Source organism: Quercus suber, unplaced genomic scaffold (genome assembly GCF_002906115.3).
Source record: "Quercus suber isolate HL8 unplaced genomic scaffold, Cork oak 2.0 scaffold_110, whole genome shotgun sequence".
Classification (NCBI taxonomy): Eukaryota; Viridiplantae; Streptophyta; class Magnoliopsida; order Fagales; family Fagaceae; genus Quercus; species Quercus suber.
Genome location: NW_027069575.1, coordinates 1010817 through 1031588, shown reverse-complemented (window position 1 = coordinate 1031588; position 20772 = coordinate 1010817). Strand labels below are relative to the sequence as shown.

Here is a 20772-nt window from a genome sequence, read left to right as displayed (position 1 = left end):
ACAATATTATTAAGTAGTATTTTGCATGAAAAAAAAAAAAAAAGAGTAGCTTGCAATTACCTCTGCGGTGTTTGTGTTCAATTCCATGGATATAACATTACAGAATTGTCCCATGAAGTCCCATACTTTCTTTGCATAATCTACACCCCGTAGACATTGCACGACCCCAACGACAGATTCAACCACTTTGGGGAGTTTTTTCAACACAAAGTCCTCGTTCAAAACACCATTGAAATGGAAGTACTCGAGAGCTGGGGTGTTTATGTGGACTTTGTATAACTACAAGTACAACGATCAGAATGAGGAAATGCCCAGCATTTCGCATTTGCATACTGGAACGATGACGTTTAGAGAAAGATCCGATCCGGAATGGGAAAAGGGGTTTGCTTCCCCTTCATAGGTTTTGTTTTAAGAAATAGTTGATTACTTTTGTTACAAAGTTATAGAAAAAGAAACACAAACAAGGGATAAACACAATTTTTTGTCCTCAAAATTTCTCCCATTTTTTTATTTGATTCTTTAAGTTTCAAAAGTAGCAACAAAATGAATAAAGTTTGTAACATAATTCAATTTTGTTCACGTACTATTTTCTTTAAAAGGTACAATAAAATTTTAACCTCATAGCATCTCAACTAAACTAATGGAAATCTACGTGCATATTAATATAAACATTAATGTGTATGAGATACATTAATAATAAAAAGTGTTTATATAACTTATTTTTGTTGTTGCTGGACTCAAACTAAGGAGCACACTCAGTCAAACCGGTACAAGCACCTTGAGACTGAGTGCCCAACCAACTCGGCTAACCCCTTGGGTTGTTTATATAACTTATATAGCTAGCATTTTTTTTTTTTTTTTTTTTTTTTGANCTGGATTATATCCGTACAGTGCAGTTTCACCATGAGTACCCATGGATTGTGAGTGCTAGTGATGATCAGACCATTCGCATTTGGAATTGGCAGTCACGCACTTGTATATCTGTGTTGACGGGACACAATCACTATGTTATGTGTGCATCATTCCACCCCAAAGAAGACCTAGTTGTGTCAGCCTCCCTAGATCAGACTGTTCGTGTTTGGGATATTGGTGCTCTCAGAAAGAAGACAGTTTCCCCTGCAGATGACATCTTGCGGCTGAGTCAGATGAACACTGATCTTTTTGGTGGTGTTGATGCTGTTGTTAAGTATGTCTTGGAAGGTCATGACCGTGGGGTGAACTGGGCTGCATTTCATCCCAGTCTGCCGCTGATTGTCTCATGAGCTGATGATCGCCAAGTCAAATTATGGCGAATGAATGGTAACCCTTTCTTTCCATTTCCTTTATACTAACCATACAGTTGTTTTTTTAGTTCCTTTTTGGGATGTAACAAAGAGAACTGGAGTTCAAACTTTCCGTCATGAGCATGATCGATTCTGGATTCTTGCATCTCACCGTGAGATGAATCTTTTGGCAGCTGGTCATGACAGCGGCATGATTGTCTTCAAGTTGGAGAGAGAACGGCCTGCCTTTGCAGTAAGTGGTAATTCTCTATTCTATACCAAAGATCGCTTTTTGCGATTCTATGAGTTTTCAGCTCAAAAGGATACACAAGTAATGCCAATTCGACGGCCCGGTTCCACTAGCTTGAATCAGAGTCCAAGGACTCTTTCCTATAGTCCCACTGAAAATGCTGTTCTAATCTGCTCGGATGTTGATGGGGGATCTTATGAGTTGTATTTCGTACCCAAAGATAGCATTGGTAGGGGTGATAGTCTGCAAGAAACAAAGAGAGGTCCTGGGGGATCAGCTGTCTTTGTGGCCCGGAATAGGTTCGCTGTGCTTGAGAAGAGCAACAATCAGGTCTTGGTGAAGAATCTGAAAAATGAGATTGTTAAAAAGAGTGCCCTTCCTATAGCTGCAGATGCAATCTTTATGCTGGAACAGGTAACTTGCTTTGTAGGGCCGAGGATAGAGTGGTTATTTTTGATCTCCAGCAGAGGCTTGTTCTTGGTGAACTTCAAACCCCTTTTGTCAAATATGTTGTTTGGTCTCTTGACATGGAGAATGTTGCTTTACTCAGCAAGCATGCCATTATCATTGCTAGCAAGAAGCTTGTTCACCAATGCACTCTTCATGAGACAATCCGTGTAAAGAGTGGTGCCTGGGATGATAATGGTGTTTTTATTTATACGACTCTAAATCACATTAAGTACTGCCTCCCAAATGGAGATAGTGGGATAATCAGAACTGTTGATGTCCCAATATACATTACAAAGGTATCTGGCAATACCATCTTTTGCTTGGATCGTGATGGAAAAAACAGATCTATAGTTATTGATGCGACAGAATATATTTTCAAGCTGTTCCTTTTGAAAAAGAGATATGACCATGTTATGAGCATGATAAGGAACTCACAGCTTTTTGGGGAGGCTGTGATTGCTTATCTTCAACAGAAGGGCTTCCCAGATGTTGCTCTCCATTTTGTGAAAGATGAGAGAACTAGATTCAATTTGGCTATAGAAAGTGGGAATATCAACAGAGGGCAGCTCTGTACTTTTTGTGATCTTGCAGTGGTTGGTTCAGATGCTTCAGGGTTGCTCTGTTCTCCTTCCCAGATACGATGATCAAGCGGTTAGACCAGGAGCATTTTTTGATCTTTTTTCCACATCCTTTTGGCAGCAGAAGCAACCATGTCGTTTGATTCACATCTGTAGGTAAAGGTAAGAAATACTAAAGAAAGAGTTCAGTTCCTGATGAATTGTTTTTGTTCTTTCCTTATCAAGCCTTTCTTATATTTCTTCCCCTTTGTTTAGTTAATTGTGATTTTTAAATGTAATAAAAAAATTTCAGAAATTTTGACTTGGGCTATTCTTGTTGGTTGTTCATAGAATTAGATGCTGTTCATGGGCTGGACCATTTACATGTCAATGTATAATGATGCCATTTGGCAAATTTCTTCTCTCTGTATGAATTGGTGGTTTAATTGGTTATTAGTAAAGTATTATTGTGCCAGTTCAAATAATTGATTCTTATTTATTTATTTTTTTTTTGAATTACAAGGGCTGCAAGTAGTGTAATGTTCTTTTGGGAGAACCTATAATTTGACGTTTTTCTCCCCTTTGCCTTTCATAAGTGATTGTGAAGATTTTGTGAAGTCTTTTGGCTATATGGGGGATAAGGGACAGAAGAAAGGAGGGTGATAAAATAGGTTGTGTGTTTAGTATGGTGGTGGGGGAATTGTTGTGTAGTTTAGTTTATGGTTCTTATTTGATCCTGGATGAGCTGAATCATAGCTTTTAAATATGACACTTTGAATTGGAAAATTTATTGTAAGAATTTGATAGTCCCCTCACTGCATTGGCATCAGTGATGACGTAAAAAAAGGTTTCATTATTTTATTGAAATAGGAATTTGTGTTATGCTGATACTTAAAAGTTGTAAGGAATGTTATACAATCCCAAATGAAAGAAAAAAGGTAATCTGTTGAGAAATTAATAAGATCATTTTTTCATAGATCTTGCTCTTGATTGATCAAGAGTGGCAAGTGTTAAAGAAAAAATTGCATCCAATGTGCTCTAGCTCAATTGGAATCTCCTCCCTTTTAAGTTTAAAGGGAAGAGTGAGGTCATGGGTGCAAAGACCTATTGTGGTGCATGTAAAACTTATCAATGGAAAAAAAGAACAAAAAATTGCTGTCAAACCTAGATATGGTGTGTAACTTGAAAATTTTAAAAAGAAAAAAAAAAAAAAAAAAGAGAATAAAAGATTGCTGTTGAACCTATAGATACTGATTTTTATAGGTTTTTACTTACAAATGGAATCTAGATTAATATTTTAAGCTCTCCTTTACTGAAATCCAAATATCAAAGACTTGAACTTATTTTGTTTCTTACCTTTTTCACTTATCTAGAAAGATTGTTTCTTTTTCTTGGATCAATCATTTAGGTGTACCTGATTAAACTTTCTTATTATTTTTTTCTTGTTGACCTTGTTTTGTTCGTCTATGGTGCAGTTCATGTCTAAAGCTGAATTAGTTTTCCACCAAGGCATGGGATCATGCTTCTGCTGCCTAAAAGTAAAGTTTGGAGAATGAAATAAATTCATCCTTATGTTATCTTTGAGAGTTATATCCTAGGTCTTCTATTTCTGGTTTTGTTTTCTTTAATTTTAGAGATAGTGGAACAATTGTAATATTATTTGTAAGCAACAGATGATTTTTATAAGAAGAATGGCATGTCTTTTCTCTCAGATCTTAATTGCTGCTCCTTTTGCCTCTGCTTCTTGTTTGCCACACAGTGTAGTCTCAACTTGATCTTGATGGCCATCAATGGATCTTGGTGTATGGCTGCAATCTATATTCATTGCTTGCCAACAAATTATTGACAATTTATGAATACGTGATCACAAATGAAAAATTGGTTTTTGGTTTTTTTGGGTGTTGTAATTGAAGTCATTATGTTTTGCTTGATAGCAGTGTACTAAATTACTAATTGAAAGTGGAATGGTGGCTGCAATGAATTACAATTATCTTGGTTTTATGTACATGGTTAATGAGCTATACCTTAGCAAGTTTGCTATTTGCTGTAGAAATCCAATGCATCATCCTTGAATCAAATTCTAGCCTTACTCAGAGGTTAACAGAGTGCAAATCATGATAACTTCTCACATTTTGCTCCAGTTGATGACCAATTAACCGATCCAAGGTTGCAATCAATCTATGCCTGGGTTTGGATAGCTCGGTTAGTCACGGCACGTTTTCACTTCTGCGTTTTCTCCTTTTTTTTTTTTTTTTTTTGGGGCCGCACTTGTTCACTTTGGAGGCAAAAATTTACTGTGCGTGTACTGTTCACGCACTATTTAATATTAAAAGTGATTCCCACAACACTATTCACACATTTAAAAATTATTTTGCTACAATGTTTTCAGCAACAATTAGTTTTTATCAACTTTCAGCAACAATAAGTGTTATCCAAACGGACCCATATATCATGGAGAAAATATTGAAATAGACGTAAAAGTAATAGACACTAGAAATATATTAATAATATTTTTTTGATTAGTATAATAATTCAAAGTGATATTTGATTATTTTGGCCGGACGAAACAGATCAAGAAATAAAAGATTTGTATCTTAATCCGACCGCCCGGAAGAAGGTTCTTTGAATTGAATTTTGCCTAGATTTTGTTGGGTATTCTTTTTCCCGTGCAACATTTGCCACTTTTTAAGACCCTATTTCGAGCTAAAACATGTTAATCACAAAAGATGCCGATAGTTCCATTGGATAACTCGTTGAAAATTGAAACAAAAATGACACTATAGCATACATGTATGATGAAGCCAGTATAACTTGGTTGATCGCAATATAGTCTACAATTTGTTGACAAATGTAGGCTAAACATGACACCATGAAAACATCACGAAGATGGAGGCCCTTCAAAAAAAAAAAAAACCCCAAAACCTAGGGAACCACATTGTGGAACTCCCATCTGCTTGCTGTGCATGGTAATCTGACGAAGAGAACAGTTCACACAAAAATTCCACATCTCACTATGGCATAAGATCTTGTGAGATTGTACAATCAAATGATGCTGCTACCATGTAGACCAGTTGACTGCAACGGTAATGTACCATCTGCTCACCAAGCATGCTAAAGATGACTGATTGAAACATTGGCCAAAATTAACCCCACTCCATTGCTGATAAGATCCTGTAAGGTAGCAAAATCGGATGATAAGATGATCCTCTTGGCCGAAAAGATAAAGCACGAAATATATAGTAGAGAGGACAACCATAGAACGGGTGACACTAGTAAATAAAGATTGAAGGACATTTCAACCTAATTCTCTACCAAGCCAGCATAAGACCAGCTTGAGAGTTGAGTGCACGAGTAAATAAATAACAGAAGCAACAAACCTAACAAATAAATACAGATACAAGTAACAATTCAGTGTACAAAAGAGGATTCTCATGTTATGGGTGCCAACAACGTTGCCAGCCCAATAACAACAAAGAAGATATAGTTCCTACAAACAAAATAGTGTACTATTCTCATTTCCATATTTAAAATCTATACCTTAAATAGGCAAAACTAATTTATTTACAATTTAGGGGTGAAGTCAAGAATTTTTATTTGGGGGAGGCTGGACAATATATAGAAACATATTGAACACGCACACATTTATACATTAACATGTACACACATTTGTATGCATGCATCTGTCCTAAAAATGTTAGGGAAGCTTCATTAAGAATATCAGTAAAACCTATTAAAAAAAAACATATCAGTAAAGAATAAATTTCACTAGAAAAATATACTAACTGGGATTATATTTGAAAATTTTGCACTTTACTTCAAACCCAGTAGGACTTCAAAACAAAACAGTATGTTACCATAAACTCTCCATCTCTTCAGAAAAAACAAGACTCATGTTCATAATGCAATTACCACCATATGTAACTGATCCAAAATCCAAATGATTATCATTAAGGAGCACTTGAATATGGTACAAAATCACTTATACACACCAGTGTAAACTGTGTAATATATCTTGATAAACAGCATACCGTACCATCTTAATCCCCTATCATTTCCCCTAACATTTCTTTTTGAAGCAACACAAAGATCAAGTGTGACACAGGTATACACAGAAGCGGTTAAAATAAGCCAAAACCCTTTCAACCCACATACTATTGGCCACTTCTTAGACCAAAAAACAATCATCCAATCAATTGTCTGTCTTTCCTTCCCAGCACAGCTTCAACTTCAACTCAACAAGTATACAGAAAAATTGTTACAATAACAGCCTTCTAAGCCCTGTATATCCTCTTCTAAGAACTTCTATAAATAGAACAATATAATAACAACCATAGAACATGAAAAAGTCAAATACCAAGCTATCCAATATAAATGAGTGTCTTTCTTTCCCCCTTTTACCCCTTCAAACACTAGAAATAATTAACAACAACAAATAATCAACAACAACAGCCAAGCCTAGACTAGTTAGGGTCGGCCATTCTATTCATTTGAAGTCATACTCTCAGTTACTTTTATCAATTGTAGTGTTTAGACAAAAAAAAAAATCCACAACTTTATTCCACAAACATCTGAATCCCCATTTCTTCAACCATATCTATCTACAAGACAGCAAACAGCAAAGACGCAATTGCCAAATACCACAAAAGATCAAAAATGGGTTTCCCTTCACCCTTCCAAATCTTCAATTTTCCATCCCCATTTCCCCCAAAATTTCTCCCAAATGTTCCAAACCAACCCAACCCCAACCCAAACCCCCAATAACAACAACAACAACAATTACCAATAAATAAAAACAAACAACCAAAAATAAAGCATCTTTATAGACAAATGAAAGATAACAGGTTAGTTAACATAATAACCACCATATATCTATACCAAGCCCCCAATTAAGCACCAAATTTCCACTAAAGAGTAGATGATATTTTTTTTTATAGACAATTGAAAGATAACAAAGCAGTTAACATAACAACCACATATACTAAGCTCTCCAAGGAACCATTTTTAACCGCCCAAACCCCATAGATGGTAACTACAAACCTAAACCAAATCTAACAGATAATACCCATCTCCAAATCGCTACCAATTTTAAAATTTTCATTATCTTCAACCTGACCTAGCAATTGCGCTTCATTCCCAAACCATTTCAGAAAATAACAAACAATAGAAATAATTGATTCAACCATCATTATAGTACCATAAAATGTTTTTTTTTTATTTTTTATTTTAAATATCAAGTATTCCTAATAGAAATCAAAACGAACATTTTCATGTACTAATGATGGTTGCAACACAATAGTAAAATAATAAAAGTGAGGAAAATTGTTTCAAATAAGTACTTACTCAAACTATTTGGCAATTATAAGTGTTGCAAAGCTGAAGTAATGCTGCTTGATTTGCTGGATCAAGATATTGATTGATGATCTGGGGGTATCTCCCAGGAGATTGGGAGGAAAGCCTAGCCAATGATGCTACCAAAACCTCCTTTGGATCCTTTATATCTTTCAGAGGATCCTCCTCTTTCTTCCCAGCATTGTAAAGACGGACAAAGGTAGCAGTATAACCCACATTTTCTGCAATATCTGGCATTTCTTGTTCCTCCTCAACCCTATCCTGCTCTGGCCGTGAAAGGAGAGTAACAATGCTATCCAGCATTTTTCCCCATAGTTCAACATTTGCAGCATCCAAAAGAGCTGGAGATTCACCTATAAAGCATATAAGCCTGGTTGAAGCAACTGCAGTCAACTTAAGCTCAATGGCTCCAGTGATCAGCTTAAGATTAGGTATCCAAAACTGCTTCACAATCACGGAAAATATGTTGGCCTGAACAGAATTCATTGAATCTACAAGCTTCATAGAACCATGTTTGACTACAAAGAGTGACATAAGTATCAAAAAAGACTTCAAAAACTTTACTGCTCGCCATTTTTGGAGCTGCCCAAAAAGGATAGCCCAAATATTACGAATGTTGGGTTCAATTACATCGTATTCAAGACTCTCAATAACAGTGTTGAGAACATAGAAGCCCTGCTCAGCTGTACTAGGCGATGAGATAAGTGTGTTGAATATTTCAAGCACCTTGATAAGTCTCCCCTCTTGCAAAAGCTCATGGGGTGCCTTCTGAAGGAAGGCCTGAAGCAGACGGACAAGTGCTGGGACATTTGAAGCTTTTTTCCATGACTCAGGTGATAGGAGAATCTCAAAAATCTGCATGTAGCTTGGAGGAATGGGTGGTCTATTCAATTCAACAAGCTGAGCCAGCAGCTGAAATGCATAAGGAAAGAATTCAGTTACATCATTGGCCAATATCAGCTGGAGGGAAGGGAAGAGGCCTGCTTCAAAAGCTGATATAAGAGAGGGGTCCCTCTCACACGTCCGCCTGACAAGAATGGCCACAGACTCAAACAGATAGTGATTAAAAATTGGATTCTTTGGGTTTTTGCAAACTTCCATGAGAATAGAGGTCAGTCCAGAAATGCAAGTTCCAGCAACCTCAGAAGATATTTCTGCTACCCCAAGAACCCGCATGATACACTTCATTATATATTGATTCTCCTCGGACTCTGGAAATTTGAAGGCATTAAATAGGTTGGTCATCAGCTCAACAAAAAATGGAGCAATGTCGTTTGCGGTATACCTAGATCTTCCCCCTCATCCTTGACCAGCAACAGTTTCTCAATACAACTTGCAGCATAAGAATGAACTACATTTGATTCCGCAACAAGGAACCGAACCAAATCTCGGAAAATCTGAACTGTAACATCCTTTGATATTTGATTCCTGAACATTGTAAAGAATTTCAGTGCACCTGCCTTAAGCATCGGAAACCCATTCACATCCTGACCCTTCAACTCCGGCACAATAACTGAAGCAAAAAAACTCTGAACATCAACAAGATCTGTTGAGACCAAACTACCCCCAGCCTTCTTAGTAGCAAGGGAGACAACTAAGTATATGGCACAGTCCTTATCCTTCCAATTTTAACTGGGTTTGCAGCAAACGAAGTTAACAAATGCTGAATCTGTGCAGAAACTATCTCAGTGACCTGTTGCTTATAATTGGTCGCAATCCCTTTAAGAAGCTCACACGCAATTCTCCTCCTAGTATCAAGATCACTACCCTCAATATCCCTCCGAATGAACTCAACATAATTCATTTCAAAGAGTTCCTCGTCCTCCTCCCTCAACCTCACATTCGGAATTAGGGCTTTGATTTCGGCCTTTTCGGGGTCGGGGATGACGGGGTTTGATTCGTCGGGAGAGGCCGGGGCCCACCGGGCGCGGAGGTGGTTTTTGAAGTTGACGGAGGCGGCTTGGCGGATCTGCTCGTCGACGGAGGGTTCGGAGACGAGGCGGAGGACGGCGAGGCCGTAGTTGGGAGTGTCGGCGGCTTTGGAGAGTGAGGACTCTGCGAGGCGGCGGGGCTCGGGAGCTGGGGAGAGTGTGTGGAGGAAGCATTGGGAGAGGAACTGTAGGGTTTCGGGGTTCCACTCCATAATAATCGAAATTAATTTTCAGATTTTCAGATTTCTATTAGGGTTTTTGGTGGTTTGTAGAGAAGAATTTTGAAATGAAAAGAGGGAAAAGTTGAGAATTTTTGGAGTCGTCTACTGAGGAAGGGTTTTGTATAGAACGGATTATGACGTACACTCTCCCACTTGGGGAGATGTTAGCGGGGCACACCTTTATGTGCAATGGAGGCCAACCTACTAGGCCATGGGCCTTTCTGTATTGTGAATTTGTGATATCTATTTCTTTTTTTTTCTTTTTTTCTTTTTTATGGGAAGATATCTATTCCTATTAGCTATATAAAAAGGAGCAATGCCTCTACAGCGTCACTTGGTTTCGTGGGTCCTTTTTTTTTTTTTTTGGTGAAGGGCTAAACGATGCGTTTGGCTGAATAAAACAATGATAATTAAAGAAAGAGAGGCGAAAGGAACAACCTTTCCAAATAACAGTAATATTTTAACAATTTCGTTAGTTACCCGATTTTGAAAGAATATGTGAAACTATCATCTCGAATTTTTAAAACTTGAAATTTAATTAGAACTCGAGTTTCTAAAGCTCGAGTTCAGTATTTTTCTGATACCCTTAGTTGGACAAAATTGCCACGTGGAGCCACGTAGAAATCAAGTTTATAAGACTCGAAATCTATGCAATATATCAATCTGGCGCTTTTAAACACTCTCTCACTCAGTCTCTTAGGGTCCATTTGGATGGAAGAGTGGAAAAGTGAGAGGATAGAAAATTGTGAGAGGATGAAAAATATTTAGTTTTCCCTCTTGTGTGTTTGGTTGGAGAGGTGGAAAAGTGGGAGAGTGAAAAACTCTTTTGCTTGGTTAGAGAGAAAAAGAGAAGGATGAAAAATGTAATTTATATAAATTGACTATTATATTCTTGTTACATAATATGTAAAAAATAGATTTATTTGTACTTGTGGGGGATAAGGGGGTCAGGCCCAAGTTAATGGGCCGAATACCCACGAGAGGACTGTTTCACATTCGAAGAGAAGGATGCGGAGAATGCAAGGCCCAGAGTGGAGTGGAATCCTCTTGGTAGAGAATCATCGCTGTCCGAGGAGGATATCTCCAGCCCGAGGAGGACATCTCCTGTCTGAGGAAGATGTTTTAATCTGATATGATATCCTAGACTAATTGAGTAGGGGAAAAGCCCGAGTGACTGTCCGAGGACTCCACCTGATCAAGATAAGCTCAAAGCATATTCAGGAACGATAAGGATGAGGAAATATCTGAGGGAAAGGCTGCTGCCACCGTATTCAATGCATTGCAACAGCTTTTCTGGCCGCATTTATGTGGAGAAGACCTCTGAACAGTGCCTCCTAACCTACCGCCACTCACACAGAGATGAAAAGAAGCTGCCTGACGTGACAGGTGCTTGAGCAAATTCATGGATGGGGAGCACGTGGACAATGGAGATGAGGGTGAGAGTGACTATATAATAGAGGAGGAGGGTTTCAAACGAAAAAAGGAGGTATTCAAACTGATCAATGAACAGTTAAAAGAGTGATAATCCATTGTTATTAGTCCCTTGCTAATTCTAGTTCTTTGACCCATACTCTACAAATTAATTGTCTTTGGGTTTACGTAAAGATAAAAATATATATATATATATATATATTATCTCATAATGTTTTTGTGGTACCAAGTGATTTTTCTGTGCATTGGTACTTGATTAGCATAGTATGAGTGTATGACCTACTGGGAGTGTCTTTGAGTTGGTGAATTATGTTGTGTCAATGGTCTTGAGGCATATATGAAAGAAAATAACGGAAGAAAAAAAAATGTGGGAATTTTCATATTTTTGGTTGTAGTAAGTATGATTGGTAATGCAAGAACATTTTGGAATTATTAATAGCTTAAGCGGAGTGGATTAAGTTATGTTGTTGATGAAACTTGTTTATCCTAGTTATTGCTACATGTTTATTATTGAGTTCTCTCCGTATTAAAATGTATTGAGCTTTTAACACAAAAACAAAAAAAAATGTAACATTTGGTAACCCACCAACTAGAGCACTATGATCTTCATAAAGCTCTACGAGAAAAGTTGAAATTTGGAGCTTTTAGAAAAACGGATCTACATTATAAATTCAGATTTTTAAAATGCTATTCACTATAATTTGCCAAATGCTCAAAATTCTAAAGAGTTTTTCAGTTAAAACTTTATATCATAAGAGCTCTACAATTAAAGCTTTACTTCCTACAACACTACGAAACGGACACATGATAGTCTGACCCTATGCTAACACTGACTAACCTTAAGGTTACAACAGTATAGTTAGGACAGCATTTACAATTAGGACTAGGATTCCTAGTATAATTGGACTAGGATTTTACAATGGGCTTGGACTTGGATTATCTCTAACAGACTTGGTGATTTATGCTATGCAATGGTCTCAAGGCATATAAGAAAGAAAATGGTGGAAGAAAAACCGTGGGCCTATTCCTATTTTGGATTTATGATAAGCGTGCTTGGTAATATAAGAATTTTTAGAACTATTAATAGCTTAAGTAGAGTAGATTAAGTTATGTTATAGATATAACTTGTTTATTGAGTTCAATTGGGAAAAAGAGTGTTCCCTAGATGGGTATTTTAATTTTAGAGAATTAAGTGGAATGCTATCCTTTAGTCTTTTGAATTACTGCCAGCTCTCTCTACCTCAATCATCCGAGACCAATAGGTGTGATTTAACTGTGGTTGCCTATGCTGAAATGATTAGATCAAGTTTTACAGTCACGCAGCTCTAGTATTCTTTTTATCTGATTGGTGGAGTTATCGGTAGTAAAATTGCGTGTTTGCATCTAATAAAACAGGAGAAATTTGATCTATGCAGCCAGTCAAGGTGCTGAGGAAGCTTTCAAAAAGACCGTTGAAGTGGATAGGCTGATAGATACACTGAGGGATGCAAATCCAAATGAAGTAAGTACGTGGTGTTTTCCAGGGGAAAATAAAAGATGGTGCTGGTGCTAATCGTTTTTTTTTTTTTTTTTCAAGCAAGAAACTCTTTCCACAATGTTTCCACATGAATATTTTCAATTTTTCTTCTGAAGTGTGGGATGCTCATTAAATTTCTATATTGATTAAATGTGGCTCTCCATTTACTTGAAACTGCAAATATCTTTTATTTGGTTCCACTATTAATCTATTTTAATAAACTTATTTTCGGCTTTTTTTTTTGTTCTGTGAACAGCTTCAGAAGCTTGTTGTTGAAAATGTCCTTGCTTTCAATGAAGGTTTTTGGATACGCCTTGCAGCAAGAACTGATACCTGCAAATCAGAGGATGATAAAGCATGCCTTTTTACTTAGTTAATTCTAATTTTTAATGAAATTCTGATGTTTGACTGATTTCAAATCCCTGCTTTGCACAAAAACACACTGACACATAATTTTTGTCATTTCGCAGAAGGATTATGAAGAATTGGCTATATCTGTAATGAGCATAGTGGATTGCCTTGTCCATAAGACTAAGGTACTGTTCTCTTTGTCTCTGTCCCTTTCTCTCATCAATGAAATTCTATTTGATTTCCCTGTATGCTTCAGTTATATCACTTTATTCTCTCCTTCCCCCCTCCCCTTCTTTTTTCCTCTTCTTAGTAGTTCTCTCATAATTATTTTCCCCGTATCTTTCTCCCGCAGGAAAAAATAAAGTCATCCACTGATGTTCTCAAGGAGATACTAAAACCAGTGGTTGATGAAGTGGAAGAGGTTCGCTGGCCTCCTAGAGATCCCGAGGCCCTCAAATTGATGGAGAAAGTAAACCTTTTTCTTAAATTTGGTTATAAATTGATTTCCATTGTTCTGTTGGGCACTCTGTATCATTCATGGATAATTTTTTCTCAGTACCCTTCATTGTCACATGAAAAGTAAACCTTTTTATGTGACAATGTTCTTATTAACCAAGCTTGTGAATCACTGCCCTTCACCTATAGTTCTCCGTCTACATGAAAACTTCATTTCAACCATTATAGTTTTCGTTGACACTGATGGCTATTTAGAAGAATGGAAATAATGCCATATAGCCATGAATGGGGTGACAGAAAGAAAAGAAGCAAATAAGAACTTGGAGATGGTAGCTTCAGCTGCTTTGTTGTTTAGATGAGTTACCTATTTGGTTGGACAGCTGTACTGAAGCACATGTAGATTAGTTAACATGTGTTTTCATTTTTGCTAGTGCAAATTTAGACTGTTGTAAATCTCTTTGATTTGTATTTGTGTAACTTATCATTACATCTTGTGATTTTTAGGAGATAAACCAAAGGGAACAAGAAGGGCAACTAGATGAAGGCTTTCTTTCAGAGGTCAATGCACAGCTACGGAAAGTGAGTCTGTCTTTTTCTTTTAACTTTGCCTGCATTAATAGCAAAAGACCATTGAGCTACAACTACTGCCGTTAAATTATATTTTATTCAATCTGAATGGTGGTCAGACACCATAACTTAAATGTGAGCATGCTTTCCATCAAACAACATTGCCATATTTTTGCAGTAAAAAGTTATACCCTGTCTTCTTGCATAATTCTAGGTCTAATTGTTTTGAGCTTCAAGCATCAAACTAGCTATACAATCTTTCTATACATGTACAAAGGCATAATGGTGCATGTATGTTAAATTTAATTTTTATAATGTGACTGACTCTTACTTATGAAAAAAAAAATGTGAACGACTGTCATCAATATTCATAAATTTCATATTACATATGGTAATGCTTGGATTTTCATGAATTTTTCTTGCAACATTGTTCAGATGCTAGTCCTTATTTGAGATAGTAAACGATTAAGTCACTAAAATGTATCGTGGATCATCTGTAGGCAAAAGAAGATGTGGATAAGCCAGGGCTGGAGGCTATGTTGCAAAAGGTTTTGCAACTTTATGCTTCCAGAGTTCTCTCCAAACGTAGTTATGCAAATAAAGGTATTACCCTTTCTGAGTTTAGATGTAATGTCATGCAAACAATCTGATTTTGTGGTGATGGAAATACTAAAAGCTAAATCACCTAAATATTAGACAATATCTGGGATTATAAGTGGAAAATGGAAACTTTTAAGTTTTATGGTTCTTTAAAAAAAATTTAAAAAGACTAGGTTACCCAAAGCCTTACGTAGGTCGAATGATGCTCTGTTGGCCTTTCACAGCATTAAGAATTTAAGATGAATACATTTGACCTTGCCCTATATTGTGTCTGTACTTATTGTCATATATTGTGTTCACAACCGGTCCTAAACCTGAAAAAAGGAGGGTTTTCGTAGGTTGACAGCCAACAAAAAATTTAATCTCTATTATGAAAAAACATTTGACTGTGTTTCATACATATTATATATTTATACTGGTGGATTTAATTTAAATTCGTTATTATTTATGAATATAGCTTCCTGGGTTAAACGATACCCTTTTAAAAATTCTTTATGAATAAATTTTATAGTCATTTTCTTTTGGCTTGCTTTTGCTTATAAAGTTGATGATATAGAGACCCAGCCCCTAGTGATATTTCTGGTGCAGGAGAAGAAGTTTTGAAGGCTGAGCAGTTTCTCGAAGCCATAATAAAAGGTTCCTATTACCTACTGATATATTACACTTTACTAAGTAGAATTTGTCATGTTAATAAATGTTTGTTACTTGTTCTGATAAAGAGAGAAGCTTGCTGATCTGCATTACTAATAGACATTATATGGGTGGCAGCTCCAGAGGAAGAATGGAACAAGCTTCTGATCAATGGAATGACTGTTGGCAAAGGGGACATTTCACCAGATGAGTTTTACGCTGTCATTAAAAAACAAATTGAGCGGACTTTGATACGAACAGTAAGACACCTTTTTCCGTGAATCATGTCAGACAACTTTATGTTAGTTGCTTCACTTCTGATTTAGCTGATTTTGTTCCTTCTTTTCTCTTTCCACTTCAAACTGTTGCAGGAGGGAGGATCTTACCAGCAGCGTGTTTTTACGGAGTATTTGAAAGGCATCCAATCAGGAGCAGACGAGATTGTCCAAGTACTTCAGGGCAAGCCATAGTGGAAGCTGCCTAGAATTGAAGATGATTTGGTACCATAAAGTATCAGCACTGCAAAAAATGTGATCTGTAGTATATACTGTAAATCAGGGAGTGAAGAAAAGAATACCTTAGAGTAGTTAAGGAGTTTTATTGTAGATACATGGTGCAGACACGATGTACAAGCCCCCTATTACATGCACTTATAGGATGAAAAAGAAGACGGCCCAACCTGTGGCCTTATGGCTAGAGCCTATTAGTCATTGGGCTTGAGTTTCAACAAGCCCGGACATTTAATAACTAGGGTTTCTTTATGCATTTTTTACTGTTAGCTATTTAAACAATTTTTGGGATTATTGTAAGACAGTTTGAAAATTATTAAAAACTTATGTTTTCTTTTCACTGGTGCCGACTCCAGTTTTGCTTGTTGCTAACTCCAAGCAACCTTAGGTGTTGATTCCTAGGGTTTATCTTTTATTCTATTGTTGTTTGTGGTTGTCCTATGTTAGTTTTGGTATCAGAGCCAGGTTCCGGTCCATACAACACACAACCGTAGACAGCCACTTGAAAGCAAAAACCATCAAAAGGGCAAGTTAGCCAAGATGACATTACCTTTCAAGTTCTTGCCCCATGAGATCTTGAACAAGCCCAAACCAGCCCTTACAATCTATATATACCCTGCAGCCCCACATGAGTTTTTCATTCTCAAGCCAACAGAGAAGCCAGTGACGCCTCCCAAACCGGTGACCACCATCCGTGCTTGCCTCTGATCACAGAACCCACACCCCCAAATCCAAAAAGAAAAAAGAAAAAAGAGAGAAATGGAGAAAGGAGAGACCCACGCCGAGACCCATCAGCAACCTTGATCATCACTGCTGAGATTGACCCGTCAACCGAAACCCACAAATCAGCACCAGGCCGCTGCCAACACCATTATCATCGTTGACCACCGCCACTAAGGATGTCGACTACCACCGTATCTAGTGTCGCTGCTGCCTTCCCTGTCTTCGTGCCGCCACAATCGTCGACCTTCTTCTTCTCTTCTTCTTTTCTTCCGTGCGAAAGCCAATTTTCTTCCTTCTTCTTTTTCTCCATTGCCGAGCCAATTATAGTGCTTCTTTTAGTTTTGTGGTTTTCATTTTTTTGTCTGTATTGTGTGTTCTTTTAAAGTTCTTCTTTTGAATTTCTTTAGTCCGTGTCTGTCATTCAGTGTATTTTATTATTTTTGCAAAAAAAAAAATCAAAAAAAGAAAAAGAAAAAGAAGTTATTGTTACTGTGATAGCCCACTGCATGTATTGGGCTTTAAAATTGTTCATCCACAGATACATTGGTCCAAGTAAGGTCCATTCACTTGAGGAGCAAGTGCAGTAAGTTGGCCACTAACAAGGTTACAATTCTCACTCTCTTTTTGGTGGATTCAATTTTGTCTCATTGAAGAATAATATCTTTATATTTTTTATGTGCATGTCCCACCATACCCCACTGGCCTACCCATTTTGTGATCCAGTTAGCTATTTTATTATTTGTGCTTTCTTTCAATACCCATTCTAAAATTCAAAAAAAAAAAAAAATCTTTGAAATATCTGATTCTCATTATTAATTGTGGAGCTTATTGGAATTTGACTTTTATTTGGACTATCTCTCAATATTGTGAACACTGTCATTACTTGATTGCAATTTACTCCTTTGATTCATTGATCTAATCTCTACGTGCACTCTTGCTTGACCTTAATTTTACATTGAGAATTGGTTACTTGAGCTTTTGTGAATCTCAATTGCATTGATAAATATAGTGTGCATGTATCTATGTAGTGGTCGCATTATGGCAAACTCTGAACATTAATCCACTTCCGAGTCTAGGCCCTCTTTAGAGCAAACCATAGAAAACTTAGCAAAAAGTGTCCATGATTTACTGGATAGGGTTGGGCAACTTGAAGCATCTCAACGAGAGACCATTAACCATGAAGAAGATAACATGCTTAGGCAACATAGCTTCGGTTACTTTAATAGGGCTCCAAACTTTGAACATGATCACTATAATCATAATGGCCCTAGGGATTATGATGATAGGATGTTTAAGGACAAGATAGAAGCACCCACCTTTGATTGCTGCCTAGACCCATGGGTTTTCACTGATTGGTTGCGTCAAATGGAGAAATTGTTTTACTATTACCATTGGGTTGAAAACAAGAAAGTGAGGTATGCCAGGATGAAGTTAATTGGAAGAGCTGACCTTTTCTGCGAGGACTTTGAGGAAACCCTTAGGCGACGATGTGAGCCCCCCATTATTGATTGGCTTGAGATGAAGGATGCACTCTCGAGAAATTATCTTCCTCCAACTTATAGGAGCTCCCTCATTGAGGAATGGGATCGCCTAAAGCAAGGCGCTGCTCCTGTGGCTGAATATATAGAGAAGTTTAAGAAGTTCAAGAGGCGAATTCAAATAGTCGAGAAAGAGGTTGTCACACTCAATAGGTTCAAGAAAGGTTTAAATGCTAACCTACTAGGTGAAATTATCACCCGAGGAGTCACTACCTTAAGAGAAGCATATGACCTCGCTAGGAATTGTGAATTGGCATCCAAATCTATCTTTTGGCAACGTTCTGAGCTCCGGAGTAGTCCTACCAATCCTCAACCTTTTGGTAGCAGATCTAAACTTGCCTTACCCCCTAAGGTCAACCCCAATAGCACCCCAATAGAAAAAGAGGATAAGGGAAAAGGTGTGGTCAATGAGCCTTTAAGATTAGACTTTCGCCTCCAATGCTTCAAATGCAATGGGGTTGGACACATTGCAGCTAGATGTCCCTCTAGAGCCTTTGTCATTCAAGAGGATGATGAAAAGGTTGAAGATGTTGAGGAACTGGTGTATGATCCAAATGTTGAAGGAACCCAAGATGTTGAGGCAGAATGGGAAGATGACCCTAGCTATCTCACATGCATTAGAGCCATTTCTCCTCAGATTGATGACTTCAAAGACTTTGGTGTCCCTAGAGTGAATGTGGTAAGGTGCGCTTTGATAGAGTAGAGGGACACTAATGATTAGCAAAGGAGTGCCATCTTTCAAACTTACACTAAGTGTGGAGACAAAACTTGCAAGGTTATTATAGATAGTGGGAGTTGCATTAATGCGGTGTCCTTTAACGTTATTTTCTGCCTAGGCTTGAAATCGACCCCTCACCCTAACCCATATAAAGTTTATTAGGTGGATACTTCCTCCATAGCCATAAAAGAAAGATGTGTTGTCCCACTTCAATTCCTCACCTACAAGGCTAAAATATGGTGTGATGTAATTCCCATGGATGTAGGGCATATTATCTTAGGTAGACCTTGGCTTTATGATTTGGACTATAGGATGAGCCCTGCAGAGCATGCCGAGTTGCAAAGGCAAGTAAAAAAACTTCTTAGGAAGGGTTTTGTTCGTGAAAGCATGAGTCCTTGTGCAGTCCCTACACTCTTGACTCCAAAGAAAGATGGAACTTGGAGAATGTGTGTTGATAGCCGAGCCATCAACAAGATCACTGTGAAATATCGTTTTCCTATCCCTCAAATGGATGACACGTTGGATATGATGGCTAGAGCAACGATCTTCTCCAAGATAGACTTGAAAAGCGGTTATCATCAAATTAGGGTTCGCTCAAGTGATGAGTGGAAAACTGCCTTCAAGATGAAGGATGGTTTATATGAGTGGATGGTCATGCCTTTTGGATTGTCCAATGCTCCTAGTACCTTTATAAGAGTGATGACTCAAGTGCTCAAGCCTTTTATGGGGAAATTCTTAGTTGTGTACTTTGATGACATCCTCATCTATAGTAAGTCTAGGGAGCAACACTTAGACCACCTAACTCAAGTTGTACTACCCTTAGGAAGGAGAGTTTATATGGAAACCTTAAGAAGTGTTCTTTCTTCACCAATAAAGTCATCTTCCTAGGTTTCATAGTATCCTCTGAGGGAGTTTCTGCCGAACCCCAAAAGATTCAAGCAATTGTGGAGTGGCCCGAGCCCAAAAATATCCATGAAATTTGAAGTTTTCATGGGCTCGCTTCCTTTTATTGCCGATTCATCAAGGGGTTTAGTATCATTATGTCTCTCATCACTAACTGCATGAAACAAGGAGAGTTTGTTTGGACTAAAGCAGATACTAAGGCTTTCAATGAGGTAAAGCAAAAGATGACTGAGGCAACTGTCATGCGTCTCCCTGATTTTACCAAGCCTTTTGAAGTAGAATGTGATGCCTCAAGTATTGGTACAGGGGGAGTACTTAGTCAAGAGCGCCACCTAATTGCTTATTTCAGTGAGAAGTTGAATGATGCTAAGCAAAAGTACTCCACCTATCACAAAGAGTTTTATGCCATTATTCGAGCTCTTTGGCATTGGCGCCATTACCTGTTGTCTTGAGAATTTGTTATCTACTCTGATCACGATGCTTTGCACTACCTCCATTCCCAAAAGAAGTTGAATTTTAAGCACGATAGTTGGGTTAAGTTTCTACAACGATACTACTTTGTAGTGAAACATAGGGCGGGAGTTGAGAATAAGGCTGCTGATGCACTAAGTCGAAGGGTGTCTTTGCTATCCGTCATGAATGTTAAGGTTACTGGATTTGAAAGACTTAAGGATGAATATGAGTCATGCCCAGATTTTGGGGAGCTCTACATTAGCCTAAGTAATGCCCCATGACCAATCCTGGATGATTATACCCTTCAAGATGGTTACTTGTTCAAAGCCAACAAGTTATGTATCCCTCGGTCTTCAG

The 20772-nt window shown here is 37.6% G+C and overlaps 2 protein-coding genes and 1 long non-coding RNA gene across 3 annotated transcripts; 2 read left to right on the top strand and 1 right to left on the bottom strand.

The window, feature by feature from the left end:
- The first annotated feature begins 1365 nt into the window (after positions 1 to 1365).
- Positions 1366 to 4230, top strand: LOC136068345 (uncharacterized). The gene is made up of 2 exons (XR_010629708.1): positions 1366 to 2702; positions 3995 to 4230. It is a non-coding gene; the product is annotated as an uncharacterized LOC136068345 (long non-coding RNA).
- A 1002-nt stretch (positions 4231 to 5232) lies between these two features.
- Positions 5233 to 10273, bottom strand: LOC112027044 (exportin-2). Its single transcript, XM_024059710.2, is given in 4 exon segments — positions 5233 to 5690; positions 7860 to 9160; positions 9163 to 9498; positions 9501 to 10273. Coding segments are annotated over 3 exon segments (2148 nt in total). The 5' UTR covers positions 10012 to 10273; the 3' UTR covers positions 5233 to 5690.
- LOC112005379 (uncharacterized) lies at positions 10155 to 16418 on the top strand. Its single transcript, XM_065775359.1, has 10 exons — positions 10155 to 10243; positions 12847 to 12952; positions 13224 to 13322; positions 13438 to 13503; positions 13671 to 13787; positions 14279 to 14353; positions 14842 to 14944; positions 15530 to 15577; positions 15710 to 15831; positions 15943 to 16418. Exons 1-10 carry the CDS (start codon positions 10155 to 10157, stop codon positions 16039 to 16041), a joined length of 924 nt encoding a protein of 307 aa, XP_065631431.1. The 3' UTR covers positions 16042 to 16418.
- The last annotated feature ends 4354 nt before the right edge of the window (positions 16419 to 20772 follow it).